Source organism: Candoia aspera, chromosome 1 (assembly GCF_035149785.1).
Source record: "Candoia aspera isolate rCanAsp1 chromosome 1, rCanAsp1.hap2, whole genome shotgun sequence".
NCBI lineage: Eukaryota > Metazoa > Chordata > Lepidosauria > Squamata > Boidae > Candoia > Candoia aspera.
Genome location: NC_086153.1, coordinates 106,067,026 through 106,081,389, shown reverse-complemented (window position 1 = coordinate 106,081,389; position 14,364 = coordinate 106,067,026). Strand labels below are relative to the sequence as shown.

The following is a 14,364-nucleotide window of genomic DNA, read 5'->3' as shown; positions in this document are numbered from 1 at the left end:
CAAATCCAATCTTCCCTTTGCTCAAACTGTTGTGGATGGTATCATTTCAAATGTCCCAACCTTTCTGAATGCACCATTTGACTTTTTGTATGGTGACTTGTGATTGCATTTTTTTCAAAACTTGTTCCAGTCTAGCTAATACAGCAGCATGGCACAGACAAATACTGGCCTTTGACATATAGTTAAAGATTTAAACAGCATACCAATTTTTCCTATATCACACAACTATTTTTTTTCTGCTTAAGCTACTTCAGTTTGTAATTTATTGTATTTTCCATCCTTTCTAGAAAGATAAGTTTACATGACCAAACCAACTTTTATCAGTGATTGGTAGATGGGGAGGGGAGGGGTGCCTGTATTTTAAGCGAGAGGATAGGAAATACATGCCATTACCTATTAATCAGACAGTCAGTGGCTTTAGAATATACTTCCCCTGGAAGAATGATAATACAGTACAGTTTGTTAGCCAGTCAAGACAGCAATGAGAGGACAGCATATTTTAGCAAGAGATAATACTACTACAGCTTGAGCAGAGATATGTGAGGAACTGTTAGTGAGGAAATGGTTAGTGAGCTCTGATTTTAGCTCTATCCCACACCTCTACAGCACAGTTTCCAAAACTGTCAGGTGTACTCCCTTGGGGAGGTGTGAAGAACCTTTTAGTTGTACATTCTTGCAATAAATCCACCTTTCCCAAAGTTTCATTGTATCGTTTTCATTGTTCATTTGTCTTCATTTTGGTGTTTGGATTTTTAGGGGAGGTGTGTACAGTAAGATTACACTAAACAGAGGTGTGATGGCAAAAAGTTTAGGAACCCCTGCTCTACAGTATGTATACAATAATAATGATAAAAGGTTTTTAAAATGAATATTGCATCAATATTGCAGAATAGATGAATGCATTACAGTTTTGTATTCCTGTAATTATTGAAAGGACTGTAAGGTACTATCATTATATATCTGTATCTCTATATATCCCAGGCAGAAAAATCCTGCAAATCGGAAATAAATTGCATTGAGAATTCTATGGGATTTTTTTTTGTCTAAAAGAGCTTTACAGAGTCTAAATCTCAGTTCTTAACTAAATCAATTTTAGAATAAATCCTGCAGAATTTGGTGTGAATCTGGATTAAGAGATTAAAAAACGTTCTGCCTTTGAACTCTCTTGTTCATATAATCAGGGGCCTCATAAGTGTCAATGAGCCAAATGTAATAAAAAAAGCAGATCAAGCATTGCAGCTGAATTTAGTATTGACAGATTGTCTTTTTTTTTTTTTTTTAAGGAGAGCCTTTTTGAACACATTGAGTAATTTTCTCTTTGTGTGTATGTATGTAATTTTAAGATCACCTTCAGACATAATGACAAATTGCTTCATAATTACGATTTTCACTAATGGAACAATGGACACCTCCATATTGTATTGTATCAAATAATTATGAACTGCCAAAAAGTAGGTGTGCACGACCGAGAATAATCAACCCTTTCCGCGTGTACCGTTAATTCAGCACTTCGTCCGCAAGTACCATCTATCACACTATTCAATTCCCCATTTTCTTTCAACAGAGATAAAGTAAGCCAAGTCTCTCTGAAACAAAATCCAAAGGCAGCTTCACAGAGAGGACTTAGTATGAGTCAGTCCTTGAACACACCAGAAGAGATGGGGGAAGAATGAGTGTCGGTGCTAATACGACTCTAACCAGGGCGACGGCGTTTCGGACTCCCAGATCTGCGAGGGCAGTCAGCCTTCTTGAGGAACTGGGGTTTGGGAAAGACAGAGTGTTTAGTTTCCAGATTTTAATATTTAGAAATAACACTTGGTTATCCGATACCTTTGGAGTCCTTTCCACTAATTCTGAATGTGTTAATCGATACAGACTTTATAAATGTGTGGATATATGCACACATTTACATATGTATCTCCTAAAAAATTCATGTAGCTGATTATTGCATAGGTGGCAAGATAACGTGCTGGGACAAAACTCTGATGCCTCACATTAAACGAAGTTTTTCTTGAGGACTAGTTCCGCGGGTCTGGAGAAGATCCTCCCGCCAAAATCAAAACAAAGCGAAACCCCCTGTTGGTATAATTTCTTTGCCTGTCGAATACTAGCGCCGCTTCAGCGGCCCAGCTCTCCCCAAACTGCCGCCCACCCACGAAAACGTCAAGCTCCGCCTCAGCTGGAGAGATTTCAACGCGGCTGTAGATATGTTTTCTTCCCAGCGCCGTGGGCAGACAGGCAGGGAGAGCAGCCTCGATTTGCCCCTTTTTCCTCCCTCTTTTTCTTAAAGGTGGAATTGCGTAGCGGGGCGGGCGAGCAGGTCGCCAGCCAGCCAGTCTCGCGCACACAGCATCCTCCATCCTCCGGGCTGCTGATTCCAGGGCGCGCTATTTCTCTTTTGCCCTCCCTCCCTCCCTCCCTCCCTGTCTCTCTTTCACACACACACACACTCGCACTCGCCCGCAATTTCTTAGCTTCCTAAGAAACAGCCCTGCTGCTACTATCCTGGGCTCTTTCGGCAACCTAAGCCGACCTTCCTTCCAATCATCTTCCCCCCACTCTCTCCCCCTCACACACGCCGCACGTTTGGAGTCCGGCCGTGTACTCTGCGTGTTTGTAACGTAGATTGTTTTAATAAAGGGTTCCTGCCATTTCGTCCTGTCACAACGTTCGAGTGGTGGTGGGCAAAAGCGTGTAACCGAGGATCGTATGTGTGCGCCCGTGTCCACCCCCCGCAAAAAAAGATGGGGGGAAGAAGGGGGCTGAGTTGCTTGCTGTGTCTTCCACCAGGACGACCGTCCCTGCGGGGGGGGGGGGGAGAAGTGATCACAACTAAGCATAAAAAGCCCCCTCCCCGCTTCTTTGAATCTGAGCCTAACTAGCAGCAGGAGAAGAAGAAGAGGCGGAGGATTTGGTGTTATTGGAAGCCCCGCCCGCTGCCTGGGCAGGGGGACGTCCTGCCTCCCCCACCCCCCGCCCGCTCTTTGGAAGGAACTGGACTGGCTTCTTTCTTTCTCTTTCTCTCCCTACCGACTCCCCTCCTTCCCCCTCGTCGCCCCCTCCCCATACACGCGCAGAGCCAGTCTCTCGCGTTCGCTCCTGCAGACAGACAGGGAGACAGAAGATGGCTGACTCGCCAGGGCAACCCACGGTCCGGCCCGCCCGCATCCCCAACCCTGCCAGAGCCGCTTTCTCCTTTGACACTCGTTGACGCCTTCGCCCAGCGCTAAAAGCCGCCCCCGTCCTCCCTCCCTCCCCCTCCACAACCTTCCCCCGAAAGCTTTTCCCAAATAATACCAGCAGCCATTTCATCTCCACCAAAGTAGATACACACACACGCACACGCATACACACTAAACAAAAAATGGCAGAAATGGAGAAAGAAGGGAGACCTCCAGAAAATAAAAGAAGCAGGAAACCGGCTCACCCCGTGAAAAGGGAAATCAATGAAGAGATGAAGGTACGTCTGTGCGCTCCCCATTATCACTCTATCAGATGCGAAAAGAGAAGAAAAAAGGAGAGAGGTAGGGGTAGAGAGGAGGGAGGCTTATTGCAGACACCCCCTGATACTCCGGTCCCCCCCACGTGAGAATATGTGATAAAGAAAAGACCTCTTATTTTGTTTTTAGGAGGAAAAAACCTCAGATAGGATTGACGAAATGAGCCTGAACTCCTCCTCCTGAATTGCACAGTTTACAGGCGATAAAGCCAGATCCCTAAGCCGATCTGATATGTGGATGGTTATAATCACTACAGTATTATTTATAATATTATCTGTTTTTCTCCAAAGGGGTTCAGTACCCTTCTATGTACCAATCCTAGCCAGATAACCTAGAAACTGTTAAAAGTTAGAAAAGAAGGGAAGTCATTTAAGCACCCTCTCCCTCCACCCCCCCTTTCCAGTAGCCAGCTGCAACTGTGTAATTAAATTGTCAAAGTGAAATGTTATGGTTTGAACTGCACATCATTCTTGAGCTTAGACACAGGATCTCTTGTCTTTTTCTTCTCTCTTTTACTTCCTGTGCGTCTGTTTTCTGTGCTCCACTTCACAGTTAATCAAAGAAGCAGAGTGTTGAATTGAAAGAGAGCCATCCTAGTAGGGTGCATGAATATGTGTGTTTGTGTGTGTACACACTGTATATCATATATATATCTGTTTGGAGTGGTTGTGTATGGAGGAGGCAAAACCAGCATCCTCACAGGAAATAGTATCAATCCAGCTGTGTTCCAGAGGTAGTTCTGTGGGCTGGCACTCCAGAGGCTAATATCAGAGCAGTTGCACAAAAAAATACATCTCAGGACTTGTGTTAAGATGAAATCATTGTCTGATAGCTTATTATTATTATTATTATTAACAAATATTAAGCTCCTTGACTATATTCATTTTATGCTTCTCACCTATCTTTCCCCTATAACTCACGTGTTACAGGGCTGAGGTGAAGTTGCTTTGCTTCAAAAAATAAAAACAATATAGTTTTGATGTAGGATGAAATTCATTTAGTGAAGTTGCAATTAGTGAAATGGAACATTCATAATTCTGTTAACAGATTACGTTAAAATACCCAATATACATTGTTGGTATATAATGATAAAAAAGCTGTGTGTGAAATTGAATATGCATCATTATGGAATCTTTGCCTATGTGGTCTAAGGCTAGTAACCTAAAGGGATCAACAAGATTATTTTATTTATTGAGCTTAGCAAATCAATTTGGAAGAGGATTTCAGTTTCTCGTTTTATTTTTAAACTCAACCATTAAGAAAAGTATTCTGTTTGTTATATCTGTATTGTTTCTTTTTGTGTGTACTGAGGATTTGTCCAGCAGCAGATGGGCATTTGAACAAAGGTGGTGGTATGTGTAAGAACAAAGTGCCCTGCATATCTATAATGTTTATTCAATCTCTAGGCTTTCTAAAAGCAGTACTATATGTTTGAGATATATATGTGTGTGGACTTTCTATCTTAGGGGAAGCTTTGTGTACACTTCAATTTAACAGTAATTGCTTAGTTAGACCTTGTTTGGATTTTTATTTTGGTAAGGGTAAAGAGGAAGGGGGAAAGTGGGCATGGATCTCTGTCCTACTATGTACTGTCCGTTTAAGACACTGCTTCACTCGATCTGCAGTTTTTAAGTTTTATAGGTTCTAGCATTACAAATTAGCTAATTTTAATCAAAACACATGAAATGCTATCCTGGCTGGATATAAAGGCTGACTATGCTGGATCCTCTGGGTTTGTTTTGTTTACTTTGGCTGCAGGCACACTTAGTGGTTTGGGAGATAGTTGTTCTTCAGCAGTATAACAGATGTTTGTCTGAAATGGTGAGGAAGAAACAAAAACAACACTGTGTGTGAAAGGAGGAAAATTACACAAGTTTTTTTTAAAATGAAAGACTATTGAGCATTAGTGGTAATCTTAATGCAGGTGAGCCTCTCTTTCCTTTAAGCCTCTGCTAATGATAGAAAAGCAGTAAGAGAAATAAATATATCAGAGTTTCATTTATATGAGTAATTTAATCCAAGGCTATGGATCTGATATAGTTTTGGGAACAGCTTTTATAGATTGCGCGGTTGAAATGTAAACAACAGCAGAAGCTTTCAGGCAGCCTTGGCCACATCCTAGAGCTTATTAAGCCTGGAGAGCACATACTGTGTTTTTGTAACTAAAGTTCTGAGCAGGTTTGCATCTTGTCTTCTTCTAAGTGCATTGGAAATTTGCTTGTCTTTCTTTGAATAACTCTTCACTTACTGAAAGAAATATATACCAAAAGCATTTCCTCTTCTTCACTAAGTTAACGAGTACAGCAACTTAACAAATTAGTCACATTTTATGAAATATATGCAACATTTCCTTGTGAACACAATGTGCCCTTGTGTAGGTGCACATCTGAACTGTTCAAACAGCTTGACTGCTTCCCTTGATCTGAACTGCTTTCATGTGGACTTGTGTAAAATAAGCTCTGCTAAGTAATCACGACAGAGCAGAAAGAAAGGAATGTATATAGCAATAGACAGCCTAAGCTGTAAAAACTGAAACCTGAGTCCTAGCAGCAGATCGGATATCAAGGCTGTAAGGTAGAGGGAGATGAAGAGATGGAGAGGAGGGAGGGAGGAGAGGAGTGGGCCAAAGGAATGGAAAAGTCAGCTTGGAAAGTGAAGGACTAGTAGGAGGGCCCCCTCGGGAAATTTGGCTCAGGGATTAGGGAATTTTATCATGGTATACAGTGACCTACTCAGGTTTCAGCCCATGTTGGATTGAATTGCTTCCATTTGCTAGGAGTAAGAAAAAAAGACCAGCGTGTATGTGATTCCCTCTCCCCACCCTCCTTCCAGTAATAAAAAGCCACTGGGTACAAGTGTCTATTTTAAGTACAGCAAATACAAGGCACTATGAATGAGTAATAAAATTACCTCATCACACAGATTTTCTTGAAGATTTGTTCTTTGACAGAGCCACATATTTGCTTAATAATGATGGAAAGAAACTCAACCACTCTCTGTCACATCAGCAATATCAATTGCTGCTCAATTTTAATAAGATTGGAAACTGATGTTGTTTGCTGCTTCATAATGGTAGATATTAGGTTACATTTTTGTTATCTCTGGCCTGATGTACACAACAGTTGTAAGAAACTTCAGCTTGATACAACATTGCATCCCAAAACTGCATGATTGCCTGGTTTGCTTTGCTTAGATTTCAGTAAAATTCACTAAAGATTTCTGACTGAATGTTTTGTTTCACTGTGACCATCAGTATATTTCTAATGCTTTCCTTTTATCTGCCCTCTATATTCTTAGATTTTATTAATATTATTGGGTTGCATTGAGGGGAATAATATGAATCAGCCTTTACCAAATTTACATCCTCCAAAATTTCATTTAGCAACTCTCAGAATTTCCAGCCAAAGACTGGAAATTTTAGGAATAGTGATTGCAATACACCAGGTTACAGGATTGCTAAGAATGCAACAAACTAAGTATCAACTAAAACAGTATCCACTTAGCAGTGTGAATATGCAGATTTTTAAAAGCGATCAGTGTTACAGTCCAATAACATAGAGAAGTATATTCCATTCATAAATCCACATCTACTTCAGAGAAGTCCGATTAACATTTAAAATGGTTGTTTTATAATAAAACAATTAGAATCATCTGTAATAAATGGATTAAGGTTACATGGTAACTTAATATTTTGTAATGTTACAGATGACAAGAATATGAGAATCATGATTCGAACACCATATAATTAAAGTACATTTGAACTGAATGATCTGATTCCATGTAACAGCTAGTGCTGGAAATTCTGAATTCAGCTATATCTTTGTTTTTGTTTTTTTAACAGTTGTGAGATGACTGACGGATCTGTTGTATAATATTCAGAGCTGTTTTTATGTGCCTCAACTGTTAACTTTTTAGATTCTCAGTAAGTAATTTCTAATTAAAATAGGTGTCATTCTGGATTATTCCATCTGTTGTTATTAATTGACAAATTCATTGAAATATTCTTCTACTAACAACAATTGGAAAGCTTAAAACATGGCTACCACATTGTGAAAAAGACAAAAGCAATAGGCTGAATTCAAATTTAATTATACTTCAAGTAGATTCTTTTAAATTGATGGATTGCTTAGTCATACCTTTCAATACACAAGACATTTGGAGATTTTAAAGTTACCTTGGAGAATTATTGTCTGCATAGAAAAGAAACATGTGTAAGTATTTTTAAGTCCCCTGACAAACGAGTATGATATAATTTCAGAGACTTCATATAAGAAAGGAAACTTCATAAAGCTTGGCATGAAATACTTTGTTGTTCACAATATTTTGGGGATCCTTATCTAGAATATATAAGAATCTATCAGAAAATGAAAATAATTCTGGCAACTGATCTGTATAGGCTATGTGCATTCATTTGCCATACTGGCATCCATTCCTAATATCCAAGAAGATTTAACGGAAATATAAATATTAATAACACATGACAGACATACATTTTTCATTTATTTTATGGCTACAGATACATTCCTCTTCCATATATTAGTCAATATGGTGAGGAAGGAAACAGAAAAAAAGAAAAAGTTCCACTCTACTACTTAACAATTTAATATAATTAGTAGCATTCTTTTTAAAAAAAAGTAATCTGAGAGACTTGTTCTCCCTTGCATTTTCTACCTGTATTTGTCTGGTGTCATTCCCCCATTTTCTGGCAGAGGAAAAGCTGTATATAAAAATGTGGTGAAAACTTACATTTCAGAAATAGAAAGAACTGATTATCTATTATGCAACATAAAGAGTTATGCTATTTGTGTGATGATGCTACAATACAACATATTTTAAACACAGCATATATGAAAATGAAATTAATTTTTGTTGCCTTTTAAAGACTTTAGTCCCATCAAAGGAAAAAAACCAGCAGATATATATTTACAGCCTCCTTTCTGCTGTCATGTATGAGGAAAATGTACATTAATAATCTTTCTCTTCCGAAATAGTACTTTTATGCACAAAAATTCAGTAAAATATACAATTAAATCATGCAAATTAAAAATATTGTAAAATGTGGTTTGAGCTGTTCAGGTGAAAATGAGCAACCACACAGAAAAGCTTTTTAGCACTACACTTTTATTTATTTGCTGATATGAAGTGAATAAAGGTTTTTTTAACGTCAGTTCCTTTGGTAAAAAATAATTAACTGTGCAGCAGTTGATAGCATGCAAGCAGTCAGCTGCTTTGTCCGTCCAGGTGTTCCAGAGAACCTGGCTCTTAATTATTTCTTGGCTTTAACTATTTGATTATATATAAATCCTTGGCATCAGAGTTGTGAAAACAGACATAGCAAAACTGGTGTCATAGCATTAAGAAATATAACATGTCTTTTTTTCCTTGCATTTTGTGTTTTTTAAAAAATTGATTATGTCAGTCATAATCATCATTTGAGCCCTCTCCCTCCACAGTCTAGGCACAATAACTCTTGACTGTTTACTCTTGATTACATAGTGTTCTGAAATGCATCTTCACCTTCATCTCTTTTCTCATTCCTTGGTCTTCATTCTATGCTTCCCACTGTTTTTTGAATATTTTGAATGATCAAATATGTATTAACCTTTCTTGACACTGCAGCTTCATTCAGATAGTATCAACACTCCCTCTTTTATTTTTTGGGGGGGAGGGGGAGACTGATTTGTATTTCTTTCACTTCCTTATCCCCTGCTTCTTCTCCCTATTTCTTCTGGGTCCATTGAATGTATTTTCCAGCTGTTTGATTCAGTTGGAATGGTTGTGTCCAAGAGGTGACTTTCTGTGTCTGTTCTCATTGTTTATATATGTTATTATCTGAAAGCAATCCTGTTAACTCAGAAATCAGTTTCACTTTGTATTGCTCCCAAGTAAGTGTTGCTTATATTTCTCCCTTGTCATGTTGGAGGAAAACTTGTCCTTTCCATATGCTTCTTTTCTATCTTTATCCCCCTTTCCCTTAATCTTCCTTGGTTTTCGTAGGACTTCTATACCCTTAGAGATGTTGTTATTGGGCTGTAACACAGCAGCTCTGCTTCCTCTCAGCATCTCTTTTTCCAGAAATTGGAACAAGAATGGCAGAAGAAATACAGCAAGAACCAGATCACGAATTACTAGAGTTGTGTGTGGTACTATTGCCAGAGGAAGGAACTTCAGCGCAGTGGCTCTCATGTAGTCACTCTATATCAGAAGGGGAAGGGGTCTTTCCCCTTTCATTCCATTTTGTCCTTGCATATATTCATAAGGTCACCTATAGCCAACCCTTTTTCTCCTCCTGTATCTCCCTTCTGCAAAGCTACTTTCTATGAGGAGCTTTCTATTCTCTAGGATTGGCTTTACCATGGGCCAGGAGACATTTCCAAACTAGTGATTTATAGCATTTTACAGACTCACCCAGTCACTGTTGTGATAATATAAAACCAGACTTCATTATTGATATAATATCATGGCAACTGTTGAATGGTGCAGTAGGATGCTATAAAATCACTAATGCGGAAATGGCAGATGAGGTACCTCCTTTCAGCAGGATTCTGCTAGCTGTATCCTGTTAGGCCTCTAGACATTCTCCAGGGTTGTAGTACAGAACTTCATGACAGCTAAGTATTCTGCTACGTACAGTGCTCTCTACGCTACCCTATCATAATGGTGAAGAATTTTAGCACTTGATTGAGCTGAAAAAATTGCCACCAACTTTCCTTAATTTCAGGCATAAAAATGTCTTGGCCTGACTCTGCTCTTCTCTATTTGTCAAGTTCTTCTCTCCTTTAATTCAGAGCCAGTTATTCCATGAGGGTATTTTTCAGCTACTAGTCTTATTTGCTGCTAGACTCATACACCCATAATTATGAAGGAAAGGGGAGCTTTATCATATATATGTTCTGCACAATATTGGTACAAAAATAAATGCCAAATGCTAGTTGTAGCAGCAACAGTAAATAACATTTCCTTCAAGTTGAGCTCAGCTTCTGGTGACTTCAAAGACAGATCCATGTAGTTTCTTTGGCAAGAATGCAGAAATGGTTTCACTGGCTTTTCCGGGTGATCTCTCATCCAAGAAGTACTAATTAGGCCCAATTCTGCTTAACTTTTTAGAATCAGCCAAAGTTGGTTAGGTGCTTCCACATAACTTAGTAAGCAGCAAAAACAGTTCGCTTGATCCCATAAAGCTGCAGTAGATGTGAACAGAGTTTAGAAATCTGGGCAATGTTAAAAATAGCTGTGTTTACACAAGGCATTAACTTAACCATATTATACATGACACACTGACCCATGCTAAATACATAGGCTGGATTCACGCAACATGTTGGAGGACTAATTTGTAATTCAGTACTTTGTTCACCGGTGTCCAGTATATCATAATGATATTACACATGTCATGACATCATTGCATGAGCAGCACAAATTATGTAGTTTGTGACCAAGTTTAACACATTATGTGAACAGGGCCAGTATATCCAGTATACACAGACATAGTGTTTTTGGAAAGACATTTAATATATTACAGGTAGTCCTCAGTTACCGATCGCAATTGGGACTAGCAACTCTGTCGCTAAGTGACACGGTCATAAAGTGGAACATCACATGACTACACTTATGAGGTCAGTTCCAGCTGTGGTTGTTAAGTGAATCACCCATGGTCGTTAAGTGTGATATTATGTGACTACGACTTGCAACTTCCTGCTGGCTTCCCCATTGACTTTGCTTGTCAGAAGCTGGCTGTGAAGGTTGCAGATGGCAATCCCATGACTGTGGGATGCTGCGACTGTCATAAATATGCGCCAGTTGCCAAGCACCCGAATTGTGATCACAAGACTGAAGGGACGCTGTGATGGCTGAAACTTCGAAGACTAGTAATAAATTTCCTTTTTCAGAGCCATCATAACTTCAGATGGTCACTGAACAAGCAGTTGGTAAGCAAGGACTACCTGTACAAAGAATATCAGGGAAAGAACTGTAAAATTCTAATATTATCTTATTAGAAAATCATTTTTCAGAAATCCTCATTAGAGGCCTATTATATCACTATTCATGAAAAAAAAGACTGAACATATGATAATGACATTAAATAATGACAAATTTGAAAATGGTACAGACCCCAAAACACACATATAGAACCATTTTCCTTCTTAGGAATATTTTTTTTAAAAAAGCTTTGAATGTTGCTGAAGTTAGCATATTGGAACTTTGAATGTTCTACTATATAAATAATAAATTATGAAAGTAATCCAACTTTTTCAAACCTCTGAGTGATCCTGGAAAAAAGATGATATTGCTTTAAGAGTTGCATTAACATTAATGAGTTGATTTCTTAAAACATTTGCATCTTTTTTTAGTCTCTTGCAGAAGCTGAAAAAGAGGGTTTGTTTTAATGAAGAGTAGAGATGTTGTGCATTTGTATTCAAATAAGGTCCAAATTATTTTCAAAAACTGCACAGCTTTATTAAAGAAGGTTAGGATTCTAAAAACAGGAGTAGAAAAAGAACACACAGTAAAGGGTAGTTAATGAATGGCACCAGGTCTGTAATAGGGAACCTACCTTAAAGAAAAATGAAACCTGAATGTGACTACAGACATTCCACTGAGTAAGAAGAAACCTTTTTAGCCATAAAGCTAAATTAGAATGATGTTGCAGGTGCTGTCCATGAGGGCTGAGAAATGAGACGGAAAATATGTAGAGTAGCATATCAAGCATTATCTCTCATAAGAATACATCTGATACTGATCACAGTATTTAGAACCAAGTACCTAATTCTTCAAGTCCAGTGTGAATTTAAATTCACACACTCTTCCCAAATTCTGACTGGCCCTGAGAAAAACATCAAAAGATTTTGCTTCTCTTTTATTTTAAGCACAGTTAAAAGATAAATTATAATATGACAGTTTCAAAAACAGTGGAAATGCTGTTGTTCAACGAGCCAGAATTATGATTAACTACAACTAGTCCAAGTTCAAGCGTCGTGTGGCGCAGAGTGGTAGGCAGCAGTATTGCAACCGAAACTCTCCCCAGGACCCCAGTTTGATCCCAGCAGAAGCTGGATTCTTGGGTAGCCGGCTCCAGTCGACTCAGCCTTCCATCCTTCCGAGGTCGGTCAAATGAGCACCCAGCTTGCTGGGGAAGGTGACGACTGGGGAAGGCAATGGCAACCACCCCACTATAGTCTGCCAAGAAAACGTTGCGAAAGCAGTGTCCCCCCAAAGGGTCAGACATGACTTGGTGCTTGCACAGGGGACCTTTCACCTTTCACAGTCCAAGTTCAGATGATGCAACAAGTTAAAATTTAGATTTTAATTTGAAAGGAAAGCCTCCACATTCCTTCTCATAGGTGTGCATGATGAAGAGAGACAAAGACTGAGCTTCGCTATGGCTTCTTGTGGGTTTAAGTCTAAAAGAGTAACTTATCTCAGTGCATTCATTGTTTACTTATGATTAAGGATTTGAAACTGTTCCTTTATTTCCAAACTTGTTATGCATGCATGTATGTATGTATGTATGTATGTATGTTCGTTCATTCATTCATTCATTCATTCATTCATTCATTCATTCATTCATTTCTATGGCTGCCCGTCTCAACAAGTGACTCTGGGCAGTGTAGATATTTTATCTTGATATTTAAGATGCTAAGCTGCAGATGAGAGAACTCTAGGGTGCCCAAGCATATTTTCTGAAATCAGCACCAGTGTTGTGGGGTTGTTACATTTTCTTAGATCATTAAGTAGTGAACTTTTTCCCTGTATTTGATATTATACAACAATAAATGAAATATGGCTATATGAATATCATTGGATATTAAATAGTGGATTGTGATATCATTGATAAATAACACAACTTCCTTTTATATTCAAGACCAAGAATTACCTATATCACTTATTACTACTTATACTGTGCTATTTGTACTACTACTACTACTACTACTAGCGTTGTATTCTTTCTAGCAAACTATATAAAGACTGTTCAGAGGCTTACTTTGGTAAATTGGTTGAGAATAACCAATATATCACATAGCAAATATGTGTAAGATTGACCATTTCAAAGTCCTATGCATTCATTAGTAGGGTTGGTACTATTCTGTGGTTGCTTTTGTTCACCTGATCAGTTATCTTCCCATAGAGGAAAGACATTCACTCTACTTATTCCTGTATGCATCGCAGCATTTATCATGGCAAATAGTTCTTTCTTTAGGGAAATAAATGGCAAATTTGGTCTAATTCCTAATGTTTAAATCCTCTTTTAATTGCAAAGTATAAAAAGGGAATTTTTTTTTTTTAAATCCATAGACTCAGAGTTATGGAATGAATGGATTGGGGGGGGGACCCTGTGCCCTGAAGGGCTTTATAGAAGATAATCAGAACTTTGAATTGCACCCAGAAGCCTATTGGAAGTCAGTTCAGCCCAGAAAACAGTGATATTACATGTATTGTGACCAAACTATCTAAGCCATTGCATTCTGGGACCAGTTATAGCTCCAAGTTGTCTTCAGGGGTAGCTCCGTAAAGACTGTGTTGGTCGCCTTCAACGAGGAGGTGACCAAGGCATGAGTGACTGTGAGTAGGATCTCTTGATCCTAGAACAGGTGCAAATGGTATACAAGATGGATTTGTGTGAAAGTCCTCCTGGCCATGGCTGCCACCTGCTCTTCAAACAGGAACCCCAAATTGCACACCCATTCTACCTGGGGAAATGCAACCCCATCCAGAACTAAACAATGGAAAATCCTTGGATCCAAGTGCCCCAACACTCTCAGCCACTCAGTCTTGTTATGATTGAGCTGAAAGTTGTTCTTCCTTATTCGGACCTTCACAGCCTTCAAATACTGGGAAAGAACCTTGACAGCATCACTTGGTCTGCCAG

The 14,364-nt window shown here is 38.8% G+C and overlaps 1 protein-coding gene across 2 annotated transcripts in view; it reads left to right on the top strand.

Moving 5' to 3' along the window:
* The first annotated feature begins 2,926 nt into the window (after positions 1-2,926).
* The window catches only part of SOBP (sine oculis binding protein homolog), a 191,149-nt gene continuing 179,711 nt past the window's right edge, over positions 2,927-14,364 (top strand). The window contains exon 1 of one of the 2 annotated variants that reach the window (XM_063311468.1): positions 2,927-3,460. In XM_063311468.1, the coding sequence (XP_063167538.1) occupies positions 3,365-3,460 (96 nt within the window). In that variant the 5' untranslated portion in view covers positions 2,927-3,364. The remainder of the gene's footprint in view (positions 3,461-14,364) is intronic. The other variant, XM_063311462.1, reaches the window with a different exon arrangement.